Below are 20,594 nucleotides of genomic sequence, written 5' to 3'. Positions count from 1 at the left end.
AGAACTGACATTTTTCCTCTTCCATTCCATTGATATTCCATTTTCATGAACCTTGCTCAGATTATTCCTACAAAAACAAGCATAAATTTCACAAATGTTAAGCTAACTACATAATAAAAGAAAACCTTCAATCATTCTATTTTTCTAGTTTTTTTGTTGTTTCTTACATGTTTTCCTTATCAAATGGGTTAGAATTACACTAAAATATGAGTCAAAATATGGATTCATCAAAAACTAAGAGCAAAGAATACAATACACGTCTTGGTTAAACTTATCAAAGAGGAACCTAAGGCATATGGGTTTTCTCATTCAATCCTTTATGTTATTTTTTGGTTTAACTCAACCCGATTTCCTTGTGATTACCAATCATTCATACGAATACTATTAATATCCAATGGTCATGTAATATTAATATTCTTTTCTCTAAATTATGGTCATGCAAGACATCAATTTATGAAAGCTTAAGGAATCTATGAATTTGTTAATTTAATAACGATTAGAAGAGAAAGATTGGTTTGGTCCACATAATTCTTTGTCTCGTTTTACCATATAGATCTAGTAATTAACCGAGGTACAGTTGTCTGATGATATAATTAATTAGGATTAAGAAAGAAGCGCAATAGGATAAAATTTAATCACAAAATGGAAATCAAATTTAGATTCAAGCATCAAAATTCCATAAATTCATGAACAATAGTTCTCATAGCCCTAGCTATGGACTTAGTTACTCATACTAAAGAAAAGAACTAAAATAATCATAAACAAAGTCATAATCAAAAGAAATAGCAAACTAGAGTATAAGATGTGTTCCTGGTCTTCAAGTACGATCGCTTGAAGCTCCAAGTTTCGCCAAGCATGTGCCAAGGATCCCGTGCAAGAGAGATGAGATGAGAAGTATTCTAAAGCCAAAGCTAAGATGTAAAAACGGTGTCCCCAATGGTGCCTCAAGTCTTTCCTTTAATAGAATTTGAAAACCCTAAAAACTCTTCATAGTTGGGCTTCCCACAAATGAGCACGGCCGTACAAGGCCTTAAGCACGACCGTGCATGGGCTCAAAGTACTCCCGTGCTTATTGAATGGGTCTGGGCGTGCTGACTGCTGCAAAGCTCTAATCTTTTATCAATTTAGATCCAGAATGCACCTAAAATCCACTTGCGGTCTCTTTATACCAAACTGGACAATTAATATATAAATTAGTGTAAAACCCAAATAAAATAAAGATCAAATATGAATATATGGACTGTAAAAGAGGACCTAATTACAGACTTATCAGCATGCGTTCCTTGATACACGCAAATTGGATTTAACTTACAGCAGTATTCTTTGCATAAAATTCCTAACTTGCAAGTATACTAAGTAGTTGTAGCAAGTAATAAAATTTGGAAATTGATACGAGTCTAAAGTATCGTCCACAAGGATCTTATTTTCAATTACCAATTCACAATTCAACAATTATTTGAGCCACACAATTCATTTAGAAGATTTGTAAACATGTAAAAGTAAAGGATAAAAACAAACAATTGTACTGTAAAAACAGAATACAAAATTTGTATTAAAAAGGCTTTATGGAAAATAGTTAGGAATCACTTCACGAGATTTTCAATTACAATGTAATAATGTTCTGGACTCTTAACGATTCTAATTAATTGATAATCAATTTCACTTCTTTAATTAAAGGACAATTCCTTACCTCATTGATCCTAATATCTAATTAAATCTTTCTAATTTTTTAAGTGAAATTCAATCAAATATTGCATTAAGTTCTGAAAATTATAGGATTACTAAATTATGATACTTATTCCTAAGATCTCAATAACCTAAGCACATGATTCAGATCTGAGAAATAAACTCAATTTTCATTGATGAAAACTCCTCTAAGTTCAATTGAATGAAGGATTAGTTCACAATTGCATTAAGAACAAAATCACATACTCATTTCAATTAAAATCTTAAGGTCCAGATCCAAAACTACACCACAATATCAAATCTGGATCTATAGATCCCTAACCAAAAAGGTTTATAATAACATTATAATGGAAGAAGGAGAAACAAGAGAAGAAGAAGACAATAAGCAGAAGAACATATTTCAAGACCCAATCTTTACCTTGATTCCTCTAGCAACGAAGTTTGAAAGTCGCTCCCAATCTCTCTCTCTCTCTGACTTCCCTTGGAAGTTAAAACAATTACAAAGTAAAAAATAACAAAAAATGGACAAAAGTTTCAAATCTAAACTTTCAACTTCTATTTATAGTATTTTTCCCGCCTTTTCCACTTCCACACATTAATCTTTGAAGATTATAACATGAAATGTCTTCTAGAAGCTTCTATAACTAAATTAGGAACTCAAATCGTTCAAAGTCGACACTTAGAAGTGATTTTCAAAATTCTGTTACTTTTGCATGGATACTCTAAGTGGTTAGAGTGTTAACACGCATGTGTTTTTTGAGCTTTTGCCTTGCACGTGTTCACTGTGAATGGTTAGAGTGTTAACGCACTTCTGCGTGTGGCTACTCTTAGCGGATAGGGTGTCAACACGCAAGGTTCCTAGGAAAATTAGCCTTGGGCATAGCTACTCTGAATGCTTGGAGTGAACATACGCAAAGTTCTATCATATTTTCTGCTACTAGAGTGTTCACTTTCACTACCTAGAGTTGCTACTCACTTACTCTTCATGAATTTCTTCTTCTGCACAGGAATTAAATCTTTTCAAGTTAAATTGTTCAAAATTAGAATAAAATCTAAAATTCTCAACTATTTACACAATTATGAATATTGATGCAATTTTTATGATTTTTTCAAGTTTATTTAACACTTTACTACTTATTTATCAACAAAAACTATACTAAAAATATAGTAAAATGGGACATTTTAATCATCAAAAATTATCATTACAAATTTTATTTATCCAAATTTAGGAGATTTCATACAAGCACAATTTTTATAATTGAAATTTTTAATCTAACAATTACAACAACAACAATAAACAAGTTTTATCCCATTAGCTGAGGTCCACTATATGGATTATATAATGTCATTGAACTCGATCAAAAAAACAAATTTTTAGAAATCTCATTAATCAATAGATCTCTTTCAATAACTTTGTCTAAGGTTATTTTGACTCTCATTCAACCTTTTTTTACTAGACTATAAGTCATATAATCCCCTCTTCTTATTACTACTTCCAAAGATCTTCTTTACTCATTACCAAACCACCTTAAACGTTTTCAATCATTTTTGTCATTATAGGTATTACTCCAATAATAACATCTCCAATTTTAACCTCTAACGCTTAATTTTTAATATATTTTATACTAAACTTATAGTACATATATTTTGTTTTACTTATACTTAAGTGAAAACACTTGGATTTTAAACTCTCCTTCCATAACTCAAGTTTAACAATAATTTTTTTCATTTCTCAAACTATAACACTATATCGTCCATAAAAAGCATGCATTTATGGATAATCTATACATCTAAGACTAGATCAAACAAATAATGACTCAAAGCAAAGTCTTGATATAATCTTATTCCTATTGTGAAATCCTTAGATACACCTCGAGAAGTTCTCACACACACAATATCCTATGAAAGTAATTAAATAGTGTAAAATTTAGCATAATTTACACAAGTGTAATGTAATTTATCCTTAACCTCATCTATATACAGGACCTGATCTTTTTACACCAATGTAAGTTTAAGAACTCTTACACTCAATTTAAGCTTTTCATTTAACTTACATCTAATGGATTATAATTTATTACTTTACTGGCCATTAAATGTAAGTTAAATGAAAGGTTTAAATTAAGTGTAAAAATTTTTAAACTTACACTGATAAAAAAAAATTCTTTCCCTGTATATATATATATATATATATATATATTATGAAGTCTGAACAAAATATAGACAAGATTTTTTAGATAGCTATAAAAAAAATATGCCCAAACTTGATAGATATAGTTAGCATATTTATTAACTACAGTGGATAAATTAAACCCACCAAATTATCTCGCCTACAGCCAGCCTTGAATCGAATGTAGCAAAATTATGTCGAACGTTTCCTGCTGTGCAGCATATAAAAACGAAAGGTAGATTACTTGTACAAAATCTGTGACATACTGCTCAGTAATATTAAGATTGTTTGATGTATTAACTATCAGATTCTAGTGTAACAAATTCTAAAACAAACATGGAAAGAATTCTAACGAATACACATGTCGAGAGAATCCTAACTTCAAACGGAAACTACTATGCAAAAGACGCGTTAACATCACCCTGTCAAAAACTAAATGTGTTTATCTGCGTTGAATTTTGAGTTTGACACAGGAGGTGAACAGGTTTTCAACATATTCACCATGGTTCCAAACATAGAAAAAAATTATTTAAAGATAACATACATAATTCCCAGGACATAGCCATTGGTTACAAATAAAAAATTAAAACCAAACAATATCAAAAAATATTAAAACCAAACAAATTAGCATAATCTGAGAAACTACAAAACTTACTATTCTATTTAACCACTGAAAATGAGAGTAGATGGATCCCTCTATAACTGGCAAACCACCACCAAAGAGGGTCTCGGAGAACCAAAAAAAAAAAAAAACCTTCAAAACTGGGTTACATCTCAAGGATTTCTTTGGCTGAAAGGAGCCACATGAAAAGGCTGTGGTTAGCATGAGAGACTAATGTGAGCAACACAACTTTGGCCATTTTCCAAGAAACCTTCGAGTTCATATATTTGTTTCTTGAATTTACTTCTTCAGTATGAGCAGTCACTCTTGACGATCTAAAAACAGCATATTATCAACAACTGAACTTCAAGTAGGCTTCTTGCTCTTCTTTGTTTTTGCAATAGCATCATATAATTCTCTTTTTCGTTTGTTGTTCTGGTTTTCATTGCTACCTATGCTTCCTGAATTCTTCTTGCCCTGGACTACTAAAGCCTCCTTAACAAAATATCTTAACCTCCACAAGGTAGCTTCACTCTGCTCAAGGAATAAAATATACTCATTAACACACATGCCTATTACATCAACTTGCGACAAACAACTGTGATTCAATCAAACAAAAACAAACAATCCTCTTTCTCTGTATTTGTCCGCTTTCTTTTTAGTTACTTTATAAACAAAATATATACATAATGACCTGAGCGTCCATGTCAAGATCCACCTCTTCTGCAGTTGCTTGGAAGCCTGGATTGTTTTGAGCAACAATTTGTAATGCTTTGCTTAGATATTCAGGAGACAATCGGGTGAGAGCTTCTCCAAGTTTTCTCTTTTCTTCAGTTGACATTTTTCTGCAACCACCTTTCTCAAATTAGCTCTGTGAAGGGACTATGTAAAGTTATTTCACAAAAGGGAAAAAATTAGTTGTAACAGATAAGGCAATGGCAATGCAAAGGTTAGGGATGATATGAAGGACTAAGTTATTTGAGAAATAAGTTATTTTAACTCTTTGTTCTTTCATTTTAACTCTAACTTTTAAACGTCAATCAAATAAGTTCTTTTCTATTAACGATATTTAACTATTAATTATTCTCTCTTTTTTCATTAATTATTGTCATCTTCATCATCATGTTCTTCGCCTGCTTCCTCGCCCTCCTATTTTATTGATATAGTTAAACATAGTTAAAGGAAGTTGAAAGCGAGAGAAATGAGAAGGCATAAGATGAATTTATGTTTGAATACACATTGGAGAATAATATGATAAAATAAATACATGATCTACAATTATCTAAAATCATGCTAATTACATAGTTACCTTACAAGATTACCTATTACCCAATTTATAGTAATCTAAAAGCTCCTCTTTAAGCTGAAACGTACAAATCATTTGCACCAAGCTTGTTACATTTAACAAATCTGCATCAAAATATCCTACAATTCGAGTGTGTCCTTTTTCTTCACACAAACAAATTATTCCTAGAGATCCCTTGATATATTTTATGATGCAAATTGATAGGACTCTCAATCTCAAATGTATTAAAAAGAAAGAGAAGATATTATCTTGTTTGACACGTGAATTACGCAAGAAGTTTCATCCTACAACAAATACAAAAACAATAAGTCATTTTATCATAACTGTTGTAAAATATTCTGATTTCCTTCCCTATTTTCTCTCTTTCCTTATTTATGTTATCAAGTCTGAAACCTTAATGTGTTTTCTGTGTATTGCATATGACCCAATGGTCTGAATTTATACATATACAAGAGAATCTATATTAATTACATATTATTACCTTAATAAAGGTAATTTTGATATCCTGCTGTAATTACGCTATTTTACTGGCCTAATTACTATAATTACACATCATGCCTAATTACTATATTTACATATCAACAATCATGCCTAATTACTACATTTACATATCAACACTTCCCCTCAAGCTGGGGCATACAAATCATATGTACCAAGCTTGTTACAAATATATTCCACTTGAGGCCTCCTTAAGGATTTTGTAAACAAGTCTGCCAACTGATCATTAGAGCCAACAGAGCTTGTCTTGATTTCTCCTACGAGAATCTTTTCTCTAATAAAATGGCAATCAATTTCTACGTGCTTGGTTCGTTCATGAAAAATCGGATTAGATGTTATGTGTAGTGCTGCCTGATTGTCACAAATTAACTTCATCTTATCGACCTCTCCTACTTTAAGTTGTAGAAGTAATTGTTTTAGCCAGGTAAGTTCACACGTGGTCACAGCCATAGCACGATATTCTGCTTCTGCGCTGGATCTAGCAATAATGTGCTGCTTCTTGCTTTTCCATGAGATTAAGTTCCCCTCAATAAAAATACAGTATCCCGAAGTAGACCGTCTATCTGATGGTGATCCAGCCCAATCAGCATCAGAGTAGCCAACAATAGCAGAATTTCCCTTATTCTGATAAAGTAGCCCTTTGCCTGGTGCATGTTTGATGTACCTGAGAATGCGAACAACAGCATCCCAACGGCTGGTATAGGGAGCGTTTAAGAACTGACTGACTACACTTACGGCAAAGGTCATGTCTGGTCTTGTGATGGTGAGATAGTTGAGTTTACCAACCAAGCGTCGATACCTTTCTGGATCTTTCAAAGGCTCCCCCTGACCCGGAAGGAGCTTGATATTGGGCTCCATAGGGGAATCAGTCGGACATCAGTCAAGCATGCCAGTTTCAGTAAGAATATCAAGGGCGTATTTGCGCTGATTGAGAGAAATCCCATGGCTGGATTGGGCAACTTCAATGCCAAGAAAATATTTGAGAGGACTGAGATCTTTGGTCTGAAAATGTACGGACAAGTGATGTTTAAGGCGCTGGATGCCCATACGATCAATGCCGATGATAACAATATCATCCACATATACCACCAAATAGATACACGTATGTGCGAAAGAGTGGAGAAAGAAAACAGAATGATCAACCTCACATCGAGTCATGTCAAACTGTTGTAAAACAGTACTAAAGCGGCTAAACTAAGCACGTGGGGATTGTTTTAAACCATACAAGGAGCGCCGGAGACGACAAATTAAGGGAGAGGGGCCAGGGGTAGTAAAGCCAGGGGGCTGGTCCATATAAACTTCTTCCTGTAATTCACCGTGGAGAAAGGCATTTTTTATGTCGAGCTGATGTAGGGGCCATTGATGTATGGCAGCAAGAGCGAAGAAGAGACGGACAGAGGCAATCTTGGCTACTGGTGAAAAGGTATCGCCATAGTCGAGTCCAAAGATCTGGGTGTAGCCTTTAGCTACTAATCTGGCCTTTAAGTGGTCAATAGTTCCATCAGGGCCAACCTTAACAGCATAAATCCAACGACAGCCAACGGTGGTCTTGCCTGGGAGAGAGGAACAAGGTCCCATGTACCAGTGGAGTATAAGGTAGCTATCTCATCTCTCATTGCATTTTGCCAGCCAAGATCAGACAATGCCTCAGCTGTAGTCTGTGGGATAGACACAGAATCCAAGGAGGACACAAAACCAGAGTAGAAAGGAGATATACGATTATAATTCAAATGACAAGCATAAATAGGATTAGGATTACGAGAAGACCTAACACCTTTGCACAAAGCAATAGGGAGTTCCTGTGCAAGAGTCGGAGGCAGAGAGGCGGTTGGAGTAGTAGATGAATCGGGAGGAATGTGCTCCAATTGCAGTTGTTCAGGAATTTGGTGAGGCCTTCTATGGTAGGTGAGAAGTGGAGGAGGAGAGAGTATAAGGGCAGGAATAGGTGAAGGAAAAGAAGTAGTACCTGACGAAACGATGTCTAAAGGAGAGGTAGTGTCAGAGGAGGCGGAGAAGAAGAGACAACTTTCGAAGAAACTGACATAGGCAGAGACTAGGTAACGGCGAAGGTCGGGAGAATAGCATCGATAACCTTTCTGAAGATGAGAGTATCCCAAGAAGAGACATTTTAGTGATTTGGCAGTGAGTTTGTCACGTCCTGAAGAAAGGTCATGGACAAAGCAGGTACACCCAAAAATCCGAGGAGGAAGAGAGTAAAGAGGTTGTATAGGAAACAAAATAGAACGAGGTACCTGATTGTTGAGGACAGAAGATGGCATGCGGTTGATTAAAAAACAAGCAGTAAGGACAGCATCTCTCCAGAAACGGAGTGGTACTTTGTAGTGGATGAGGAGAGTGCAGGCTGTTTCAACTAAGTGACGATTTTTTCGTTCAACAACACCATTTTGTTGTGGTATATGGGCACAGGAGGACTGATGCAAAATACCCTAGTCAGACAAGAAAGATTGAAAAGCAGTAGACAAGCATTTGCGAGCATTGTCAGTTCGTAAGATTTTAATTTTACTATTAAATTTGGTTTGTATTTCAGAAGCAAAAGAACGAAAAGCAGAGAAAACATCGGTGAAATAACCAAGTGCAACGAGAAAAATCGTCTATAAAAGTGACAAAATATTGATATCCTAAAGAAGAAGTAATACGACTCGGACCCTAAATATCCGAATGGACTAAATAAAAAGGAGACACAGTTCTGTTATTAACACGACTCGGAAAAGAAGCTCGAATATGTTTGCCTAACTGACAGGACTCGCAGTCTATGGTGGATGCTTTAGGTAAGTGTGGAACCATGATCTGCAGTTTTTGAAGGTTCGGATGACCCAATCGTTGATGAAAAAGAGCAGGGGATTCGATAGTTGAACAAGCAATCGGAGCCGGTGCAGTAAGATAATACAATCCTCGAGATTCATATCCTACTCCAATCGTCTGTCCGGTAGTCCGATCCTGCACAAGAACAGAGTTATTAGTGAAAAGAACTGAATAATTGGACGACCGAGTAAGTTTACTGACAGAAATGAGATCGAAAGGGCAATTTGGAACAAATAATACTAACTCTAAGAAGAGACCTGGGATAGGGGTAGTATTATTAATGCTAGAGACGTTGGTTTGAGAACCATTAGCTAAAGTGACAGGAAGAAGAGAATCGAGATGAGTGAGGTGTGAGAAAAGGAAAACATTATCAGACATGTGATCAGAGGCGCTAGAGTCAAGAACCCAAGGCCCAAGGGATGGAGACTGGGAAATGCAGGTAACAGGAGTACCTATTCGTGCTATAGAGGCAACTGGTGGAGCAGGTTGGGGGTTGGTAGGTAGATCTGATTGTATGGCGGCTTTGTATCGGAGATAGTCCTGGTATTCCAATGTAGGCACAGGAATATGAGAGGGTATGGCAGGGGCTGGAGATAGCATGTGAGCAAGATTCACACTAGGATTCTGGGCTCTGGCCTTGGTGCAACACTAAGCCTCAAAATGGTCAAAACGTTTGCAGTAGGCACAGCGAGGACACAGACGAGAATAGGTGTTACCACGTCCCCTCCCACGATCGCCAGGAAGAAAGGAGTTCAGCAAGAGTGCAGTAGAATTAAGAGGAGATGTGGGAAGTGGGGTTGCCGCAAATGATTGAGGAGTGGACATGCGTAGTAACTGCTCAGAGATAGAATCAAATGATGATACTGTAGGGCTAGAAAGAACCTGATTGCGAACAGAGTCAAGTTCTGGAGGAAGGCCGTGAAGAGCAAGCACCATAAAGAATTCGCTTCGTTATTGGGCATGTTTTTCTGCATCACTAGTAAATGGCATAAGAGCATTAAATTCAACCATTAAGCTGTCAAGGTTACCTAAGTAAGTTTGCATATCCATGTCCTGTTTCTTAATAGCGATAAGATTGGCAATGACTGTATAGAGACGGTGAACTTGATTGGGATAAACTCGTTTGGCTTTATCCCAAACCTCATAGTAGGTTTTAAATGAACGGTACTGTTAGTGCAGTTTGGTATCAATGGAGAACCAGAGAACACTGCAAAGGGAGGCATCAACTTGTTTCCAATGGTCTCGTTTGTCCGCAGCAATGTCTTTAGCCTGTGTTGTGAGATGGTCTGAGCGGCCTTGTCCTTGGAACCAAAGTTCAACAGCCGCTGCCCAAGAGTAATAATTGGGAGCCCCGAGGAGTTTCTCACAAGGTATCAAAGGCACAGTGGTGAAGGTCCCAGCAGCACTGTCAGAGGTGGACATTGTGGGAGGAAGGAGAAGAGCGGAAAAAGGCTATAATAACGTATCAGGGAAGTCGCATAAAAAAAAAGAGATGTGCAGGCAAAAATATGGCAGCGTGTGAAACTGACGCACAGGACGGTGGCAGCGCGTTAGGACGCGTGCGGCGACCGGTGGCAACGGAGAAAAGTCAACAGTGGTCGCCGGCAGAAAGACCGTCCTGCTTGCAGCCTTAGATGGCTGGAAAAGTCAAATGCGGCAGAGATTTGGGCCATAAAAGGGCTCCGTTACTGTAGCACAAGTACTGTAGCGATGTTACTGTAGCAACCGAGGAAGAGGTGTTGGATCGAAACCTAAATCTGATACCATATCAAGTCTAAAACCTTAATGTGTTTTATGTGTATTGCATATGACCCAAGGGTCTGAATTTATACATGTACAAGGAAATCTATATTAATTACATATTATTACTTTAATAAAGGTAATCTTGATATCCTGCTGTAATTACGCTATTTTACTGGCCTAATTACTATATTTACATATCAACAATCATGCCTAATTACTATATTTACATATCAACAATCATGTCTAATTACTACATTTACATATCAACATATGTAATTAGCATAATTGGGTATTATTGATACCCATGATTTTAACATAGAATTAATTACCCTAATTGTATAAATGGGAACCATTGTACACTGTAAAATAAATGAGAAATATTCATTCAATAATCTGTGGGTACCAAATTTTAACTTGGTATCAGAGCTTCTAATTTTGGGGGCTCTGCTTCCCCGTCCTAAAATTATTTAGCCACCTTCATTGCGGTCATCACACCTTTGCTGTGCCTTTTCTCTGATCTTGACACTGTTTATCATCAGAAATAATGTTCATTGTCAGAAATATTGTTCACCATCAGAAACATTGTTCATAATCAAAATCAAAATTTAACATTGTTGACTCACCAGATATTGCACTTCCTGTCTTGCTGATTTTCTTTCTTCTTTTTTTTTGCCGCAACTGCCATTGTTGAGGCTACACCCTACGAATTTCATGTTCTGTGTTTTGTGTTTTTTGGCAGTTTGCTTCATCGTGATGGCTGCAATAGAAACTTCAGAGGTCACCCAACTGCCCAAACCTGCTAATTTGGCACCTCGAATGATCTTCCAGCATTACCTTCAGCTAACCAACTCAATGGTCGGAACTATCTTATGTGGGCACAATTTATTCGAAGGACATTAAAGGGTCGAAAAAGGTTGAACCATATTGAAGGGGATGCTCCTAGTGCAAAGGACCCACAGGCATGGGATGATGAAGACTCTCTCATTATAACATGGTTGTGGGGTACTATGGTGCCAGAGATCAGCAGAAATTGTGTTCTTTTCCACAACTCGAGATATGGGATAGTCTTCGTCAAACATACTCGATGAAGCAGGACATCTCCACTTGTTATGAGTTGAAAAGTAGAATCTTTAGTGCTAAACAAGATTCTCTCTCGGTAACTGATTACTATTAGCACCTAAATGGTTTGTGGGTGGAATTAGATCAACACAAATTTGAAATTGGAGAACAAGCAAGGATGTTGCCACCGTGTCACAGTCTACTCAAAGGTCTCGGATTTTCAAGTTTTTATCCAGACTTAATCATAAATATGATCCAATCCGGGCTCAGATTCTCGGAAAGGAAAAACTTCCATCACTTTCTGAGACATTGTTCATTGTTCGAGGCGAGGAGAATAGGAGGATGGTTATGATGAACGAGAGACCCGCTGAAAGCTGTGCTTTGACGTCCAGCAAGATTTCTAAAACTGGAAATTTTACAGCCAACAAGAGGGAGGACTGTTGGTGCTCTTATTGCAAAAAAAGTGGCCACACCAAGGATACATGTTTCAAACTTCATGGGAAGGAGAAGGTGCTCAATCGCTTAGGTGGATTTAAAGGTCATGCATAAAGACAGGTTAATCGAGTAGTATATGATGTGGAGGATGCAAACAAAAATCAATCAACTCAGCCTGCTGCAGAGGAGATACCTGCATTAAAAGCTGAGGTGGAGCGCCTGAAAAACCTCATGGAGTCTTTCAGTAAGCAATCTAGTACTTGCTCTCTTGCAATGACTGGTAAGAATTCTAGGATCTTTTCTTTTAATGTTTATGGTACTATGCCTAAGGATCTCTGGATAGTTGACTCTAGTGCTATTGACCATATGACACCCCATCATTCCTGTTTCTTCACCTACTCTAGCTCATTTACCAACCAACATATTACTATGCTAATAGGTCTCATACCCCAGTTGTTGGGAGTGGTACCATTTCCCTCAATCCCTATTTACCTCTTCATAATGTGTTACATGTTCCTCAACTATCTAATAATCTAATTTCTATCCAAAAACTCACCTGAGATTCGAAGTGTAAAATAATATTTTTCCCTTACCATTATGTCTTTCAGGATCTTACCACGGGAAGGACGATTGGAACTGCTAAGAACAGGGCGGGTTATATTATCTACAGAGCATGGGAATAAAGGAAAATGGGAGACAAATGGTGCCACAATCTTGCCTTCAAACAAGTTCAAATTCTACATCATCTCAAATTTGGCTTCAACACAAGCGTATAGGTCATCCGCCATTTAATATTCTCAAGTCTATGTATCCCTCTTTATTTTTAAAACAATCTATTGAGTCTTTTAATTGTGATATTTGTCAATTTGCACAACATCATCGTGCAACCTTTCCGAGTAATAATAACAAAAGTGTTGAGCCATTTGACCTTGTTCATTTTGATGTGTGGGGACCTGTTTATGTGTCTAATATTTCTAGTGCAAAGTGGTTTGTTTCTTTTATTCATGATTGCTCTCGAGTAACATGGATATATTTGATGAAGGATAAAACTGATGTTGTACACCTTTTTCAAAAAAAAATTCCATATGGTTCAAACTCAGTTTGAAAAACAATAAAACAATTACGTTCTAATAATGGAAGAGAATATGTGAGCCAATCCTTCTCTGATTTTTAAACAGTCATTTGCTAGAAGTTGCCAGAGCTCTTTTTTTTTCAGATGCCCATTCCTTAATTTTATTGGGGAGAAGCAGTCTTAACAGCTGTATATTTGATCAACAGGTTACCCACTCGTGTTCTTGATGAAGTCAATCCTATTCAAGTTGTCCTCTTTCTTCCCTTTTGTTCCTATTATGAGTAGTCTAGAGTGTCGTGTTTTTGGATGCACTGTCTTTGTTTATATCCACCAGTAACATCGTGGAAAATTAGATCCTAGAACTCTTAAGTGCGTCTTCATTGGTTACCCACCTGACAAAAAAGGTTACAAGTGTTATCATCCTTCTAGTCGTCGTGTCTATACTTCTCTAGTCCTCAGCTTTAGGGGGAGAATGTGTTGGAACTTGAGTCAAAGTCTGAGTGTCTTGAGTTTTCAAATGGTCGTCCTTTTATCGCTTTACCTGTGCAGGATTTGGCACCTACACTAGACATCAACATATGCTCCTATTGAGAAACCAACATCAGCTCCAATATTGGTTTACCAAAGAGAAGGAAACCCAACCTAGCCCTACAACAAGTCCAACCGTCCAAACCAAAGGAAAGTATAGGTAGTTCTAATGATTTACCCATTGCCTTGAGAAAAGAAAACAGGTCTTGTGCCAAGTACTCTATTTCCCAATTTGTGTCTACTAAACACCTTCCCATGCAGCACTTGAGTTTTCTTTCAACTGTTAACTCGATCCAAATCCCCACATCAATACATGAAGCATTAAAAGATGAGAACTGGATTCAAGCCATGAATGAAGAGATGCATGCTCTGGAAAAAATTGAGACTTGGCAGATTGTTGAAAGGCCCAAAAACGAAAAGGTAGTAGGGTGCAAATGGGTCTATACTCTGAAATATAGATCTGATGGCTCCATTGAACGGTACAAGGCAAGACTTGTTGCTAAAAGATATACTTAGACGTATGGGGTTGATTATTAGGAGACTTACGCTCTGATGGCAAAGATGAACACAAGTCAAAGTTATCCTTTCTTTGGCAGCCTACTTCGGATGGGAGTTAAATCAATTTGATGTAAAAAATGCCTTTTAACATGGACAATTAGAAAAAGTATACATGGAAATACCACTTGGATATGATTCCAAAGGAGACAAGGTGTGCAGATTAAGGAAGGCATTACACGGACTCAAACAATCTCCTCGTACCTGGTTTGGAAGGTTCTCTCAAGCTATGATTTTCATGGCATATATGCAAAGCCAAGGTGATTATATTCTCTTCATAAAACATTCACATGGTGGTAAACTCATAGTAGTCAATAGCGGAAATAGCAGCCGCAATCGCGGCGGAGCAGGGCGGAGCGGCCCTTTCCCGCAACGGCGACGCTGTCGCGTCGCGTTTCACAGTAGCGGCGCCGCGATTCGCGGCGGAAAACACCGAAAATAGCGGCTGGAGCGGCCACTATCTCATTCTCGCGCGTTTCCCCTTTTTGCCCCTCATCTTTTACCGTTAGGGCCCTTTAAGGGGGGGCAATTTTGGAATTTCGACCCCCCCTTATTTTTCTGAATCATCTTCTTCAACCCTAGCCTCCATCAGTCTGCTCTCCTCTCTTCTCCCGTCGGTTCTCTCTCCTTTGTTCTCGGTTCTCTCTCCTCTGTTCTCGTTTCTCTCTCCTCTGTTCTCGGTTTTCTGGTCATCCTCTGTTCGCTGTGCTCTGTTTTTCCGGCGAGACTTCCACTTGATTTTCCGGTCATCTTCTTCGTCTCCGGCAAGCTTCTAAGGTGACCCAAATTATTTTGAGTCATTTTCTTCATCTCTTCTCATCTTCTTCAAGGTCAGCACAACTTTTCGGTCATCTTCTCCAACTCCGGCAGACTTCCGGCGAACTTCCGGCGAACTTTCCGGTACTGAACATTTTTTTTTCCTATATTTTTCTCTATTTTTTTTTTCTCTTCTCTGTTTTGATTCTTCTATTATTTTCTGTTCGAAATTTCAAAGCTTAAAGAAGTAATGGCTACTCCTCCCAATCTGTCACAAGGAACCGGCTCTGTTTCAATTTCATCCTGTGCATTAGTGAAGCCTTCAGGAAATAATTTGGATATAGGTTGGCAATGGAATAGTTTGAAAGACATAAATAATAAAAAGTCTGTTACTTGTGACTTTTGTGGAAAAACGACTACAGGCGGTATTACCCGAGCAAAGAGGCACCAAATGAGAGTGAAGGGAGATGTTGATAAGTGTCCAAGGATTCCCAAAGAAATAAAAGAAACACTAATAGCAGCTCATGAGAAGAAGAGAATTGAAAAAGAGGTATATTTACTTCAGCATGATGAAGATGATGATGATGAAGAAGAGGTGCAAGAAATTCAAAATATTCGTAGTGGAAAACGACCTGCAACCTCAAGTGTTGCATCAGTTTATGTTAGTGGTTGTAATGCCACCAAAAAAGGAAAAAATGTCAAGGGCCCATTGGATTTATTATGGTTAAAGAGTCCAGAAACAAGCATCAAATTAGCAAAATCAAAAAGACAAACAAGTATAAATGATGCTTGTGTCAAAGAGGCAAGAGCAAGAACAGTTCAATACATAGAGCGATTCCTTTGTAGGAATGGAATTGCTTTCAACGTTGTGCGCTCAAAAAGTTTCAAATTAATGGTTGAAGCTATTGGAAACTATGGTCCACATCTAAAGCCTCCTAGTTATCATGAGTGTAGAGTTCCTCTTCTTAAAAAGGAGTTAGAGTATACAAAGGAAATGTTGAAAAGTCGTGAAGAAGAAAGAGAAAAATGTGGATGTTCAATTATGTCAGATGCGTGGACGGATAAAAAAAATAGAACATTGATAAATTTCTTAGTAAATTGTCCAACTGGTTCTATGTTTGTAAAGAGCATTGATGCATCTGATTATATGAAAACTGGAGAAAAGTTGTTTGAGCTCTTAGATAGCTTTGTTGAAGAGATTGGAGAGAAAAATGTTGTGCAAGTAGTTACTGATAATGGAAGTAATTATTAGCCGGTAAGAATTATTCTTAACTCCCTATATTAATTTCAGTTACTAATTATTTTATTAGTTTCTAATTTTAGACTATGCAATTTAATTTTAGGTAAGTTGTTGCAAGCTAAAAGACCACATTTGTTTTGGACTCCATGCGCTGCACACTGTATTGACTTGATATTAGAAGACATTGGAAAAATACCTAGAGTCAAGAGAACAATCCAAAGGGGAGTTATTCTTGTGGGTTTTATTTATAATCATTCATTGACTTTGAATATTATGAGGAAGTTCACCAATAAAGCTGAATTGGTTAGATATGGAGTGACAAGGTTTGCCACAACATTCCTCACATTACAAAGGTTGCATAATAAAAAAAACAACCTTAGAAAAATGTTCACTTCCGATGAGTGGTTAAAGTCCAAAACAACCAAAGAAGCTAAAGGAAAAAGGGCAACAGACACTGTACTTATGCCTTCTTTTTGGAATGATGTGGTTTTTTGTCTTAAGGCTATGGGGCCACTTGTGCAAGTTTTGAGACTTGTTGATAATGAAAGAAAGCCTGCAATGGGTTATATATATGAGGCAATTGATAGAGCTAAAGAAAGCATTCAAAATGCATTCAAAGGAAATGTAGACAAATATAAGGAGATTTTTGCTATAATTGATAGAAGATGGGAGTGTCAACTTCATCATCCATTACATGCTGCAGGTTATTATCTGAATCCTCAATTTTTTTATAGCAATAAACAAATTGAGAATGATCCTGAAGTTGTGGAAGGCTTGTATAAATGTATTGAGAGGCTATGTACAAGTGAAGATGATGTAGACAATGCTACAGTTCAATTGTCAACATATAGAAGAGCTGAAGGTCTCTTTGGTTTAAGTGGAGCAAAAAGACAGGGCTACAATGGCTCCTGGTAAGAGATTTGTTTAATTTTTTTATTGTAATGTAATTATGTAGATATAACACAAAAGGTTAATAAGTTGATGCATAACTTGCAGCTGAATGGTGGAAGAATTATGGAGTACGTACACCACATTTACAAAATATTGCTATTAGAGTGTTGAGTTTGACTTGTAGTTCATCTGGATGTGAACGAAATTGGAGTACTTTTGAGCACGTAAGTAAATATCTGAATCCTCAATTTAAAGTTCTTTTATGAAAAGTGAAAATCTAATATATTTTTTTTATGGTAAAATAGATTCATTCTAAAAAGAGAAGCAGACTTGAGCATCAAAGGTTACAAGACTTGGTTTTTATTAAATATAACCAAGCTCTTAATGAACGTTTTGAGTGTTCTGACGTGGTGGATCCTATTATCTTAAAGGATGTTGATGATAGTAATAATTGGTTGCTAGAAGGAATAGCTGGAGATGATGAAGATGCTATAGATGAATTAGTGTTTGATGATGATAACTTGACTTGGGGAGCTGTTGCTAATGCAATTGGGGCTAGTGAGCCTATAACCTACACTAGGCAACAAGCTAAATCAAAATCCAAGACAACTACAGTTGCTTCTTCATCTAAATCTAAGGGAAAAGGGAAAGAAATTGTACAAGAAGAAGAAGAAGAAGAAGAATGTGATGATGAAGACTCTGAAGAAGAGGATGAGGAGGAGGAGGAGGAGGAGGAGGTTCTTTACAAAAATAGTGATGAAAGTGAAAATGAAGAGGACATTGCAAATCTTGGAGATGAAGATGATGATAATTATTAAAATATTTGTATTTGAATTGAACACTTAGTATTTTTAAACATCTAAGCATTAGAGACTTAAATTTAGTTAGTTAAATTTATTTTTATATTTTGTTGTTACTTGTTATTGACATCTAAGCATATATATATATATGTGTGTAATTTAATTTATGAGTTTATGAGTATATTTATAATACCTAAAATAGCGGCCATCCCGCTATCCGCTATGCCGCTATAGCGTTTTTGAGGTCGGCCGCTCCGCGCCGCTATCCGGGATTGACTACTATGGGTAAACTAACACTACTTTCGGTCCATGTAGACGATATGATTATTACAGGTAATGATGATGGTGAAAAACAAGTGTTAAAGAAAAAATTAGCAGCTCAATTTGAGTTAAAAGATCTCAAAAGATTGAAATATTTTCTAGGGATTGAAGTTGCTTATTCAAAACTAGGCATCTTCATATCTCAAAGGAAATATGTCCTTGATCTCCTAAAAGAAACAGGCAAGTTAGGGTACAAAAACGTTAAAACTCCCATTGAGCAAAACCACCGAATTGGAAGCAAAGAAGAGAGTTTAGTAGTTGATAAAGCTTAGTATCAGAAACTTGTTGGAAAACTCGTTTATTTATCCCACACTCAACCTGGCATAGCCTATGTTGTCAGTGTAGTCAGTCAATTCATGCATGATTCTCGAGAGAGACACCTACAAGCTGTAAATAGAATTCTTCAATATTTGAAAGGAAACCTAGGAAAGGGATTGCTATTTAAGAGAAAAGGTGAGTTATTATTGGAAGCATACACAAATGCAGATTATGCTGGACCGGTTGTTGATAGGAGATCCACTTCAGAGTATTGTATGTTCCTAGGAGAAAACCTGATGACATGGAGGAGCAAAAAGCAAGATCAAGTGCAGAGGCTAAATACAGATCCACGGCCCAAGGGATATGTGAGTTGTTGTGGATGAGAAACATACTGAATGATCTCAAGATACAATATAAAGCTCCTAAGAGACTGTTTTGTGATAACAAATCTGCTATAGGCATTGCTCATAATCCAGTTCAACATGACAGAACAAAACACATAAAGGTGGATCAAAACTTCATTAAAGAGAAATTAGATAGCGGACTCATAGAGACGACATATGTTCCATCTAGAAGTCAGTTGGCAAATGTTCTTACTAAGGGACTATCCATAAAACAGTTTCAAGATCTTATTGGCAAGTTGGGAATTCAACCCGCTTGAGGAAGAGTGTTGTAAAATATTTTGATTTCCTTCCCTATTTTTTCTCTTTCCTTATTTATGTAATTAGCAGGGTATGATTGATACCCATGATTTTAGCATAGAATTAATTACCATAGTTGTATAAATGGGAACCATTGTATACTATAAAATAAATGAGAAATATTCATTCAATAATTTGTGGGTACCAAATTTCAACTATAACTTATCACGGTAGTCAAAATCGAGATCCTACCTAAGATCGGAAAGGTTAGGGAAACACATAGATTGTATAATCGTAACACAAATCATAAGATCCTACTAAGAATGCAAAATGATTTTGAATTCATATACATGCATAAAATTAATAAAAATAAGAAAAAGTAACCTTAAATTACTAAGTCACAACAATTCCAAATTCTGAAACCCCCACCGGCAGCATTATACTAGCTGCTTCCAACTCTAGCAGCACCTGAACTCCCATTACCCTCCCTAGCAGCTTCTTTCCCACTTAAAAGACTTTGTAAATAAATAAACAAATTAAAAAAATTTAACCTAGCAGATATCAGAAACTTGAATCCAGGGTCCCAAAGAGTAGCAACCGAACCAAAGCAAGGAGTAGTTGAACCCACAAGAAAATGAACTAGGAGTTCAACCCAGAAGCAAAAGAACTGAAGTGGATAGGGCCAAACCCAGAAGTAGAAAAACCAAGGGGTTTAGAACTTTTGTGTCCATAAGAGAAAAAAAAAAGAAGAAAAGTGCCAAAATGAATAAGTTGAAGTCTTTAATCTAATAGGCCAATGAAAATTGGGTCAGATTTGTTGGATTTTTCAAAAGAAATGAGTTTGAGCAAGGATCGGAAAAACCGTTAGATCCTACAATCTTACGAGTAAGATCTTATGATCCTAGCAAAACAAATTAGAGAGTGTGATTGGGATCACTGAGGCATGAGAAAATCGTAAAATCATAAGATCTTATGTGGTTAAATCACAATTTTAACTACCATGATCATAACACAAGAATCTCTTGTTAGTAGTACTATACTAAAACCCAAAAAAGCACACTAGACAAATTGTGCCCCTAGCTTGTGAGGATTAGGAGGTAAATGAACAAAACAAACACAACCAAATGGGTGAAGATCATGATAACCAGGATGAGAATTAAACAAACAAAAGAAAGGGGACTCAAGCCCAAGAACCTGAGAAGGAAGACAGTTAA

At 36.7% G+C, this 20,594-nt stretch overlaps 1 protein-coding gene across 9 annotated transcripts in view; it reads right to left on the bottom strand.

Moving 5' to 3' along the window:
- Positions 1–4,468: 4,468 nt before the first annotated feature.
- The window catches only part of LOC113857555 (transcription factor GTE6-like), a 29,766-nt gene continuing 13,640 nt past the window's right edge, over positions 4,469–20,594 (bottom strand). For 7 of the 9 annotated variants that reach the window (XM_027489574.1, XM_027489569.1, XM_027489571.1 and 4 more), the window contains 2 exons: positions 5,149–5,299; positions 4,821–4,988 (listed from right to left, as the gene is read on the bottom strand). In XM_027489574.1, the coding sequence (XP_027345375.1) occupies positions 4,821–4,988; positions 5,149–5,299 (319 nt within the window). Of the gene's footprint in view, positions 4,754–4,783; positions 4,989–5,148; positions 5,300–20,594 lie in introns of those variants that run through there. The other 2 variants (XM_027489568.1, XM_027489576.1) reach the window with 1 other exon arrangement.

The sequence above is a fragment of the Abrus precatorius genome, unplaced genomic scaffold, assembly GCF_003935025.1.
Source record: "Abrus precatorius isolate BTA unplaced genomic scaffold, Abrus_2018 Scaffold2, whole genome shotgun sequence".
In the NCBI taxonomy this organism is placed as follows: Eukaryota; Viridiplantae; Streptophyta; class Magnoliopsida; order Fabales; family Fabaceae; genus Abrus; species Abrus precatorius.
Note: the sequence above shows the minus strand (reverse complement) of the source record. Positions and strands in the feature narration are given on the sequence as shown.